Source organism: Nicotiana tomentosiformis, chromosome 5 (genome assembly GCF_000390325.3).
Source record: "Nicotiana tomentosiformis chromosome 5, ASM39032v3, whole genome shotgun sequence".
In the NCBI taxonomy this organism is placed as follows: Eukaryota; Viridiplantae; Streptophyta; class Magnoliopsida; order Solanales; family Solanaceae; genus Nicotiana; species Nicotiana tomentosiformis.
Genome location: NC_090816.1, coordinates 14727410 through 14739705, shown reverse-complemented (window position 1 = coordinate 14739705; position 12296 = coordinate 14727410). Strand labels below are relative to the sequence as shown.

Sequence of the window (12296 nt, the reverse complement as noted above, 5' to 3'; positions counted from 1 at the left end):
GTAGGTAATCGTATGGTCGGTAGAGCCAACCAACCGATTTCGCTCGGTACTTAAGTTGGTCGGTATTTTCTGACCGATTTCGATCGGTCAATTAAATTCCAAAAACGAAAAAATTACCGAAAAACCGACTAAAGTTGGTCAGTATTTTACGACCGAAGTCGGGCGGTATTTTTAATTATGTAATTAAAAAAATACACCATCTGAGAAGCGAATCGGGATCAGTACTATGGCATGATACTATTCTACTACTAGACCATTGATGTATTTTATTTTAAGAATGTCTTTTATTTCATTTATACTCTTTAATTATATTTTCGCGCGAAAATAACCGACCGATGTCGGTCGGTTTTATTAAAAAGTAAAATTACCGATCGAAATTGATTGGTTTTTTAAAATGACTGGCCTAAATAACCGACCGACTTCGGTCAGTTTTTTGAATATTAATTTTAATTTATTTTAAATAAAAAACCGACCAAAGCTGGTCGATTTATTGAAAAATAAATTTTACGGGACGCAAAAATAGTTTTTTGTATTTTTGCGCCAAAAAAATGACAAACTATAAAAGACCGACCAAAGTTGATCAGTTTATTGAAAAATAATTTTGCGGGACACAAAAATAGTTTTCCACATTTATGTGCCAAAACAAACCAACCAAAGTTCGTCGGTTTCGTAAAAAAATTGAAAAATAAAATATTTTAAAAAATCGACCGACTTCAGTCGGTTTTTCGGACGGTGTTTTGACCTATCGAAGTCGGTCGATCGACTACGATCGATTTTGGCTGAATTTCTAGTAGTGATAGATGAAATTCCAGGATATTTTATCATATGCTTTAGCCATATCAAGCTTAATCACAACATTACCACCTCTGTTAATATCTACAATATTATGAATAATTTCCTGAGCAAGCAAGACATTCTCAGAAATCAATCTATCCTTAACAAATCCACTTTGATTAGGTAAAACTAATTTGTATATAAGGGTATTTAATCTAATAGAAATAGTTTTAGAAATAATCTTACTAGTAAAGTTGGAAAGACTAATTGGTCTAAAGTCAGCAAATGTACTGGGTTATCAACTTTAGGAATTAAAACAAGACATGTATGAGAGTAGAATTTAGTCAAAAATTTCCCCTGAAGAATTCCATCACAAAGGCAGTTACCTCCTTATGGATGATGTCCCAACAACTCTGAAAAATGTACCATTGAAGCCATCCGGACCTACAATACTATGTGCACTCAAGCTAAAGACCGCTTCTTTGATTTCTTTATCATCTGACATTCTGCTTAGCGTAGCATTTTTTTTCTCAGAGATATAAAATGGGATGCAATCCAGAGTAGAAAGATTGATGGCCGGAAGAGTAAGGTTGAATAAGGATTGAAAGTAGTTAACAACTTTTCTGGCTATCTCTTCATCCCCTTGATCCATTTACCATTGTTTAGTTTTGATTCTATAATCTGTTTCCTTCTCCTTCTTTCCCTTAAAATGGAGTGGAAATATTTGGTATTATTATCTCCCTCTTCAACCATTTTTTTTGAGATTTTTGTTTGAGTAGATAATCTTGAAAACTTAGCCATCTGATATACTGAGCATGAGCTTTGTTGACATCCTCTCTACTCTTTTCAGAGTTATTCTCAATATCAATGTCCTCCAAATCTTGGAGTCTTTCTTCCCAACTAATGAGTGCTTCAATTATATCCCATACATCATTCCGAGACCATTGACTCAATCTCTTACTGAGTGCCTTAAGCTTAGATTGAAGGATCCACATAGGATTTTCCATCACATTCATACCTCAAACTTACTTGACAATGTCAAAGAAACATTCTTGGTTCACCCAACAGTTAAGAAATCAGAAGTACTTAATATGATGTTGGTTGCCATTCAGATTCTTCATATGTAGAGGCCTACGATCAGAATCAGTCCTAGCTAGGTGCCTAATGGAGCATTTTTGAAAAGGTTGATCACACAAGTTATTAACTAAAACTCTGTCTAGCCTTTTCCAGATTCTTTTGCCTGGCTTTCTGTTGTTACACCAAGTATAGTTAGAACCACTATACCCAATATCAGTAACCCCACAGTTGTCCATACAAGTTTGAAAATCGAAGCTTCTATGGATTCTGTGTGACTTACCCCCTAGTTATGTATTAAGATCCAAGATAACATTAAAATCACCCCCAATACACTAAGGGACATCCACAACAAGATTGTCTTATTCTAGAGCAGACCAAAGGTCCTTTCTATCATAAGACTTGCATTTAGCATATGCTAGAGTAATGCAAATGTCTTAATTGCCAATAGCTTTATACATCTTGATAGTAATATGTTGATCACTATCAGTAATGATCTTTGTGGAATTGTAAGCATTCCAAAATACCAAATTTGATCATTTCTGTTGAAACAACAATGTTGGTAACCAAGGAATTTTCTGTAGCCATCAACCTTTACCTTAGTACTAAAAGGTTCGAAGATAGCCACAAATTGAGTATTGTTAATGTCGATCAATTTCTTCAGTATGTGAATGGATATTTTGGATCTAACCCCCCTAATATTCCAGAAAATATCACTAATCATCAGAACATTTTGGGGTGGTATCCTCCTTTTGGCTCCTTCTCAGAAAAGGTTGGGTTTTGTTTCTATGCCTTCTACCACTTTTTCTGGTTTCACTTCTTCCTCTTTTTGTCATGTGTTGGTATTTTTCATTTTGATTTTGCTAGTCAGTCTTCTCATATCTCATCTCATTTTGACTGTCAGTATGTTCAACCATCAGAAGATTGTCATTATTGTCTTCTACAATATTATTGTTGTCTCCATTCTCCTTGCTCCTGTATAGGTCCATAACCAACTGCAATCCAGGCTGATTCCTTATTTCAGTAGGAACAATTAATGAGTTTGAATCACAACAGTATTGTTTAATATTATTTTTCTCCGTGATCTTGCCTTCCTGATTGGTATCATGTCTGGAGTTAATCTGGTCTGGATGCTCCTTGTTTAGATTAGAAGCCTTCTCCTTGGTTATGCTATCATTATTGAGTTCAATCTCATTGCTTTGATCAAGGTGATGTTCTCTGCCATCATTAACAGGGCTAAGAATATTTTTTCCTATATCATGCTTAGAGTGTTCATTCTGCTTTGCAATAGAGGTAGTTATTGGTTTCTTTTTGCAACTTCTTTGAATATGTTTGAAGAGCACTTTGCTTTTCTTTTTTGGCATTTGTTTAGTCTTCTTCTTCTTGATAACTTTCTTTTCATTGGTATTAACAGTTTTTGTTTCCTCACTATTCTCCTTATGCTGGTTTTGAGAACTCTCCAAGCTTGGAGAGTTTTGTTTCTTCCTGTCATCAGTAGGAGATTGTTTGCTAGCTTCCATCCCATTGTCCAATTGTGTTTCCTTTTCCAACTCTAATCGTTCACCTTCCTCCTTGTGTTTAGCTTTTTTCTTTTCAAGAACCCTGCAACTGATCATATAGTGGCCTATCTTTCTACAGTGCTTACAATATTTAGTAACCCCCTCGTACTCCAATATTTGAGTGTAACTCTTGAGTGGAGATTTCTCATACTCTTGACCAACAAAAACACTTTGTGGCAGAGGTTTAAGTAGATCAACTTCAACTCGAATTTTGGTCATGCTAGGTCGTGTTCTCCCAATTATAGCAGCATCTAGAGTTAAAGGAGTACCTACAGAGCTTAGTAGTTACTTAATGTAGTGTCAATCATGCATATTGAAGGGTAAACCTGGCAGGAGCACCAATGCAGGTGCAACAGGTAAAATCTCCTCTTGTTTGAAGTCCAGAGACCATTTTTGCAACCACATCTGCATTCCATCGATTTTAATAACCCATCAGAACCAAACAGATCATCCTCGTTAAACAAATCAATAAAAATATGGTGGTTATCAAAAACTCCAATTCTAACTAAACCCTTTAGAGAGATTATTTCTTTGAATCTAGACCTAATTTGGTCAATTTGGGGGCAAGGTCTAAGAAACTTTCCCACAATAGAGTACTTACATAATTCTACCGTAATACCATAGTAATCTAAAGCTTTGAAAATAACATCAGGCATACCGTTATGGGTTCTCTGTCTTGCTATCATATTCCCTTTCTCTTGACGGAAGGTATTCGGAGAAGAACTTGACGGAGATGTAATCATCTTAGCATAGTAATATTTCCCTAGGAATTCTCATTCGTGTGAGTAGTCTCACCCTTAGGTTGATTTTGTTCTTCCATATGCGCCGGTCGGAGGCCTCCTGGTGGCTCCATCTAGTGGAGCAGGGTCAGGACGCGCAGCAGAGAGAGTCGTTAGAGAAACGTTGTAGAGAGAGTTCTTTTAAGAGAGAGAGAGAGAAAAACAATATGGTGTAACCATTATCTATAGAAAGATATCTTCACGCACATAAGAAAACAAGAAATATCTTCTAATTAACTAGTCTAACATCTATTAATTTGCCGTTGAATGTTGGTAAGCAGAAAATAGTAATTTTAAAACAAGCTATGTTTGAGGAAGCATAGCCCATTGCTTTGGTAGAGATTTTAACTGGTTGAATTATGAACCTTTGTAAATATTAAAATTAATTCAGCCTAGCATGCTTATATTAGAGGAATCAAATAAATGTGGAGGGTTGTAGTAGGTTAATAGCCAACGTAAAACTAATCAATTTATGATAAATCCTTATTAATTAATACAATAAAAATACGTTAAGACGTACCCATTTACGCACATGTTACAATGTGTTGGTTAATGCCAACATTCCACTTATGGCAAGGCCCACAACGGAGCTGAGGTAGCCCGGGTCGGAGTCATAGTTGAATATGGCGCTTGCTTGGTAGACTTGGTTAAAAATAAAGTTGTGCCCTTGCTATCAGCTATAGCTTTTGGCATGATGATAAGTACTTGATCCTAACAAGTGGTATCATAGCCAAAATCACGGGTTAGATTTCCAATAGCAACATGATGCATGAGGCAGGTGTTGGGAGTGAAAATTGTTGGGTAACGCCAAAATCCTGCCTATGGTAAGGCCCACGAGGGGGCTAGGATGGCCTTGGTCGAAGTCATGGTTGAACATGGCGCTTGATTGATGGGCTTGGTTAAGAAATAAAATTACGCTTCTGCTATCAACTATAGCTTTTGACATGATAGTAAGTGCTTGATCCTAACACAATGGAACACGGGATTGTAACAAGCTTAAATGAAACGACATCCACACTATAAAGATTCACAAAAATGAACCCAATTTGATTGGAATTAAGGCATAGTGATAGACGTTGTAAGCATTAATAGAATATTTTTTTTCTTTCTTCGTTAGGTTTGTGAAAGGGAAACTCACCCCAAGGATGTATGGAATCTATGCTTTACATGAGGAATTGGAATCCACTTAAAAGGGAGTAGTCTTTAATTTTTAATTTGAAGAAAACACATGGATTTCTGAATAGGGGACACTATAACATGCTTCCAAAGCTTTGAGAACATATGTTCTTTTGGACGTGGAAAGATGGACACTTTGAAACATTACTTAAATCAGATTCATGATTTAAGTTCTATGGATACAATTATTAAGATTTTAGTATTAGACTTATCGTAGTTTAAAATTATGGTTTAATTTCAAACTTGTTATTTTCTTGCAATTTTTATAGATCTTTTCATATAAATTTATACTCAAGTAAGGGAAACCAGTACATAAGGTATCTCACAATCACGCAGAGCTCGGAGAAGGGCCGCACTACAAAGGGTGTGATGTGGACAGTCTAATCTATTGCAAACATTAGTGACTGCTTTCACAACTCGAACTCGTGACTTATAGGTCACACGGAGATAACTTTACCGTTGCTCCAAGGCTCCCCTCATAAATTTATACTCAAATATTGGATTTAAATGAACCTGATACGGTAACACTACATCCTCATCACTTCACTATCCCCTATTAGGTTCACCCTACCACCCATCATTGGTGTCTTAACTGAAATAGACTAAAATCTTTTTAAGCTTCAATTATTGGTAGAATAGGTTTCTTAGAGGAGAGGTTTTCTGAAGAAGCTATATTTTCTTTGTTCCAACTTATTTTTGAAAAGGTAAATGATGGCCATATTTAGATCCTAAATTCTAGTCAAATTGTGAACTTACCATGTCCATTAATATAATGTGCACCCTACCATACAATCTTTGAGTCGATCTTGTCTCGATTAAATCCAATACTCTCCGACCATTCCTTAATCAAGACAAACGTCTTTTTTAGAGATACATGTGAATTGTTATGCTCCCATACTATTGGGAACAGAAACAACGTAATAGTACACCATCTGATGGCTCTCAATAATCCTTTTTTTGGTTCGACAAATCATGCAATCCATTTGTTGACTGTGGATAACAAAGAAAACTTTATCTCTTTGGTAATTAAACAATAGAGAAACTGAAAACACATTCTACGATAGAAGAAAGTCCCATCTCACTTAAGGTATATTGTCTTGGAGCGCAGACAAAGAGATGCAAGAAGCACTCTCTCGAAGGATTGATTCTCCTTTAAAATAAAATTGAAGAAAAATCTTGCTAGAACAATGTGAGTTGTTGTTGTTGGGTAAAAACAGACCAAAGATATTCTTAACATGATGTGATGTTGTCCGGTTTAGTCCAAATCTACACGATTTTCCCAAAAGGCCTCAAATTATTAAGAGTATCCAACTCCTAATTATAAGTTGATTCTTTTTATTTTCTACTTTCCATCTAGGATTTTGTTCACACACACCTAACAATCTCCCCATGAACTAAATTTTACATGACTCATCACCATTCATAGTTAATTTAGAGATTAACTATGTAGCACCCACATGATCTTGAGTATTTACCGTCAACGAAGCCCAAGGTTGTATATGCGTCTTCAAAGCTAAGGGTAAAGGTCGTAAATCTCGTATAGGGGCAAAGGCACTAAGCCCTCCCCCCCCCCACCACCACCCTCCGTTATATTCATAGTCCCGCCAAACTATTGGCTCTGATATTAGTTGTTAGGCTAAAACAACCCAAAGATACTCTTAATGTGGTGTGATATTGTCCGTTTTGGACCAAGCTCCCATGGTTTTTCGCAAAAGGCCTCACACCATTAAGACTATCCAACTCCTTATAAGTAACTTTTATTTCTTTTTCACTATTCTTGTGGGACTTTATTCTTATACACCCAACAATTGTCGTATAATGAGGAGATCACAACTTCAAATCGCAGAAACAATCTCTTATAGAAATATAAAAATACTTCTTTTTCATTATGAATTTATTGTGGTCTAACCTTTTACCAAACTCATAATCTCTAGTAGAAACACATGATAAAACCAAGCACTCCTTTCGTTTAAATTTATCTGATATACTTTTCTTATTAGTTCATTTTAAAAAGAATGGTATTTTTGAAAGTAATTTAATTTTAATTTTTTTTTAACTCATTTTAACCTTAACGAGAAGTTTTTATAGCCACACAAATGTTACAAACCCACTAAACTTGTATTACCCTTTAAGCTTTAAGACTAGAAATTTTAAAAGTTTTCTTTTTTCTTAAACTTCATACTAAATCAAATTAGGTACAATCATATAAATTAAAACGGAGTAAATACTATTAATTTAATTAGGTTCGACCCTTTTTCGAGCCTTATAGATAGCACACTCTTTATGCACCAAACTGCCTTTATCATATGCCTAAAGACTAAGGTGGAAAAGACGGTAGTGGGGTTGGGTTGGGTGGAGGGGAGATGAAAAGATAGGGTATAGCACTATAGCCTATAGAAACACTTTTTGCCATTGCTAAGTTTATAGCTTGTTTAGCCAAGCTCAAAAAACAGATTATTTTGAGAAGTGTTTTTTCTCAAAAGTACTTTTTTCGTGAAAAGCAGTTTGTGTTTGGCTAATTTATTTGAAAAGGACTTCTGAGCAACAATTTATGTTTGACCAAGCTTTTAAAAACTGCTTCTAAGTGTATTTTTCTCGAAAGTGCTTTTCAAAAAAGTATTTGTAGAGAGAAGCTACTTTTTTTGCTTCTCCAAAACTGCTTTTGCTTCTACTCAAAAGTATATTTTTTTCCCTCTAAAAGCTTAGCCAAACACTTCAACTTTGAAAAAAAAATATATTTGTTTTGAAAAAATAAATACTTTTGGCTTGGAGATGCTTGGTCAAACAGGCTACAGGTCTAAAGAGTGGGGAATGGTCTTGTAGATAATATATCAAGAAGAGGCCGAAAAAAACAAAAGATATCAAACAGGTGTCTAAGTCTCTCTTGAGAATTGGTCCCTAACTGACTCCCTGTCTTGAGGGTCGACCCAAAGGTTTCCCCTTGGCGCTTTGTCCACCTTGGAAAGTCTTGGATTTTAGTTATCATAAATGTTTACAATATTTTCATTTGCATATGCAAAATTGTTAAATAATGTGAGGGTATTTTAGTCTTTGTAGCTAAAGTGGTTATTAACCGTTAATAGTTGTTAGAGAGTTAGTTAATAAGTAAAATATACACAATCAAGAGTAGTATACAAATATATGTAATTAGCCTCCACTAGAAAAGACAATATACAGAAATTTAGCTCTCTGCGTCTCTCTCTCTTTCTCTCTCTCAGTGACTATGTCTTTTTCTTCCTAACATCTTCTCTGTAAACTCTCCATAAATCACAACATGGTATCAGAGCTTCTAAGCTCAGAAAACTAGTTTACGTCCCGATCCTAATTGCAGATTCTACTTTCTTCTTGTTCATTGCTGTCTTCTGTCAAAACTGCAATTACCAAATTCATGAAATCTTGAGTCAGCAAGAAAATGGTGATTTTGGATGAACAATTGGGCCAAACACCAGGAATTCAAATCACTGGTGACCAAGTGAATCAAAATGCTGGAAATCAACAATTGGATTGACTATAATCATCCACCCTTCTTATCCCAAGTTGATGTAAGTGATATTCAAATTATTTCGTTTCAATTGACTGGAATTGAGAACTGTTCCATCTGGTTTAGGTCTATGCGAGTAGCCTTGCTAGGAAGAAATATGTTGGGTATGGTTGATGGTACATGCAAGAAGGAGAAATTCTCAGAATCAATGTGGAATCACTGGGAAAATATCAATGCAATTGTGCTATCTTGGATTATGAATTCAATGGCAAAAGGACTTCTTGAAGGAATTAAGTATGCATCGAGTGCTCAGGTGGTTTGGGAATATCTTTTAGAGAGTTTCAACAAGGTTGATGGATCAAGAACTTATAATTTACATAAGGAAATAGCAACTCTGCCACAAGGAACAACTTTTGTATCAGTTTACTTCTCAAGGCTGAAGGACTTATGGGAAGAATTTGAGGCTTTAGTGCCTGCACCTGGGTGTGACTGTCTAAAATCAAGAGAATTTGTGGTGTATTTATAGAAGTTGAAGTTATACCAATTCTTGATGGGCTTAAACGATTCATACTCTCAAGCTAGAAGCCAGATCTTGATGAGAAGTCCTATTCCCACAGTAAATCAGGCATATGCATTAATTGTAAGTGATGGGGGGCAGAAATTTGTTGTTGCAACCTCGGGAATCTTGGGCTCTAATCCTACAAGTCAGATGGAAAATTATGAGGTTGCTATGTACTCGAAAGTTGAAGGAAATCAAAATCAGAATCAAAGGTTCAGAAGAAATTATAATTTGTACTGTGAATTTTGCAAGATGAAGGGGCATAGCAAAGAAAATTGTTATAAGATTGTGGGGTATCCTGCAGATTTAAAGAACAAAAGAAGAGGGAATGCTGGCACAAATGCAATATACAATGTTAATCTAATGCCAGAAAATAATCACTCTACTACTCAAGATCATCAGCAACTACATGTGTTCAATTATGGACAAAATACAAATGTGCAGGATTATGTCAAAACTAGAGGTAGTTCTCAAAGCTCTAATGTGAACATAGAAAACACAAGCCTTGAGAACTATGCTCTCACAAAAACACAGTATGAACAGATTCTTCAAATGTTGAACAAAACCAGTGTACCAAATTCCACTTTAGTAGCTAATGTGGCAGGTATTGATACAACTCTATTAGTTTCTAATTGTCTTAGTCAGTGGATTATAGAAACAGGAGCGACAAACAATATGATGTCTGACAAAAATTTACTGATGAGGGAACAGTAACTGAAACAAGCAATCCAAAGAAAGTATTATTACCAAATGGTGACATTACACCTGTTACTCATACAGGATCAAGCTCTATATTAGAGAATAACACAATAACAACTGTGTTTTATGTTTCTCGATTCAAGTACAATCTACTGTCAGTTTCTAAGCTAACCAAAGAGTTGTGATGCTCAGCAATATTCTTTCCTGATTTTTGTGTATTTTAGGAGCTCTTCACTGGGAAGGTGAAGAGGATTGGTAAAGAGCATGGTGTCCTATACCTACTATATACTAGCACAGCTGAAAGGAACAGAATGGCTGTTTTAACTACAAAAGGAAACGACACAATTGAAGCTGACAAATCAGATGTAATTCTCTGGCATGGAAGATGTGGTCATGTGTCTACACAGACTCTTAGGAAGTTACTACTTATAGATATTGATACTATAAGAATAGAATAAATAAGTGCACAGTGTGTCCTTGTGCCAAACAAGCTAGATTGTCATTTCCTACAAGCAGTATTCAAAGTAGTATGTGTTTGGATCTAATATATGTAGACTTGTGGGGGCCTTATAAAATTGCTACATTGGATGAAAACAAGTATTTTTTGACTATTGTAGATGATTTTTCAAGAATGACTTGGGTGTTTCTACTAAAACAAAAGTCTGATGCATGTGTTTCAATTCAACATTTCTTCAATTATGTCAGAACTTAGTTTGATATAACAGTAAAGGCAATTAGAACTGATAATGGTACAGAGTTTGTGAACTCTGTGTGTGAATAATTATTCAAAAACTTGGGAGTCATATATCAAAGAACTTGTGCATATACTCTTCAGCAGAATGGGGTAGCTGAGAGGAAACACAGGCACATATTAGAAGTCACAAGGGCTATCAGATTTCAAGCTCAAATACCTATTAAGTTTTGGGGTCACTGCATATTAGTTGTTGTCTACTTAATAAACAGAATGTCTAGCTCTGTATGAGCTACCCTTTTTTTCTTATCTATGTACCGGTCGACAAGTGTGAAACTATGGTGAGAAGGTATTAAAAAGAGATAGAATAGACATAAAATTGCATGATAGGAAGTCGTCTCGAAAGACCTAGAAATTCTTGGAATCAATACAGGCTTAGTTGGGATTAGATTTTTAGACTTGTAGGAAAATGAGGATTTCCCAATGAGGCTGGCGTAACTGAATCATCCTCTCAATGCCTCTTCACTTGAGTCTTTAACTCATAGATTTTTTATTCACATTTACTCATAGTTGAATGTGATTATAGATAATACTTTATGTTCCAATAATTTATGACAGTTTTTACGATTAATTATATGTAGCTCTTACTTTATCATGTTCAACGCAATTATTTTCGAAATCAAATTATGTTTGACTGTCGCTGAATTTCACCGTTTATCTAGTCAAAGCATTTACTAACGCAACAAGAAATGGTACTAATGGTCATAGAAATTCAAACTCCAGTTTTGATAGTTGAATTTGGGGCTTTTTTTTTTTTACACGCTTGATCCTTTTTTAACTATTATTTAAAAAAATAGTATTGTTTATTGTTTATTCTATAAAGAGCATTTTTTTTCATTATTAGCATATTATAAAAATTAAGGTCAACATTTAATAAGTTAACTGACTCACTAATCACAGGAAGTACTTTTTTTATCTATTTTCATTCTCCCTTTCCAACATTCATCTTCTTCACTCCATTTTTTGAAAATCTGATGCATATGTGAATGCCACCTAAATTCAAGATGTATTGATTTATACGTCTTTTATACTTTGTATATCAAGTATTACTTTAATTCAAAAATGTATTTTTATGTATATAATTATTGTATATTTATTTGTGAAGTGATATCTTATTTTAAGATGTATATTTCAAATATATTTTATATGTCAAGTGCCATTTTAATTCAGGATGTATTTTTTATGTATATTTTTTTGTATATTTATATGCCATCTTAATTAAATTTAAGATATATATTGTTTTATGTATATTTCACATTTCCAAGTGTCATCTTAATTGAAGATGTATTTTTTATGTATATTTTTTAATATATTTTATATGTTTTAATTCAATGTATATTTTTTATATATGTATTTTGTATATATTAATATATATTATTATCGAAGTAAGATCTTTATGTAAAGAAAGGAAGGAAGAAGGAAGAAAAAAACTTAAGAAAGATAA

The 12296-nt window shown here is 34.5% G+C and overlaps 3 protein-coding genes across 3 annotated transcripts; 2 read left to right on the top strand and 1 right to left on the bottom strand.

Moving 5' to 3' along the window:
• Nucleotides 1–930: 930 nt before the first annotated feature.
• On the bottom strand, nt 931–4352 carry LOC104106671 (uncharacterized). The gene is made up of 2 exons (XM_009615266.2): nt 4066–4352; nt 931–3812 (listed from the first exon to the last, which is right to left on the bottom strand). Exon 2 carries the CDS (start codon nt 3624–3626, stop codon nt 2712–2714), a length of 915 nt encoding a protein of 304 aa, XP_009613561.1. The 5' UTR covers nt 3627–3812; nt 4066–4352; the 3' UTR covers nt 931–2711.
• Nucleotides 4353–8844: 4492 nt separating this feature from the next.
• Nucleotides 8845–9369, top strand: LOC138891951 (uncharacterized). The gene has a single exon (XM_070175641.1). The coding sequence runs from the start codon at nt 8845–8847 to the stop codon at nt 9367–9369; it is 525 nt and encodes a 174-aa protein (XP_070031742.1).
• A 24-nt stretch (nt 9370–9393) lies between these two features.
• Nucleotides 9394–10559, top strand: LOC138891950 (uncharacterized). The gene is made up of 3 exons (XM_070175640.1): nt 9394–10006; nt 10114–10220; nt 10326–10559. The coding sequence occupies exons 1-3, from the start codon at nt 9394–9396 to the stop codon at nt 10557–10559; spliced, it is 954 nt and encodes a 317-aa protein (XP_070031741.1).
• Nucleotides 10560–12296: the final 1737 nt, after the last annotated feature.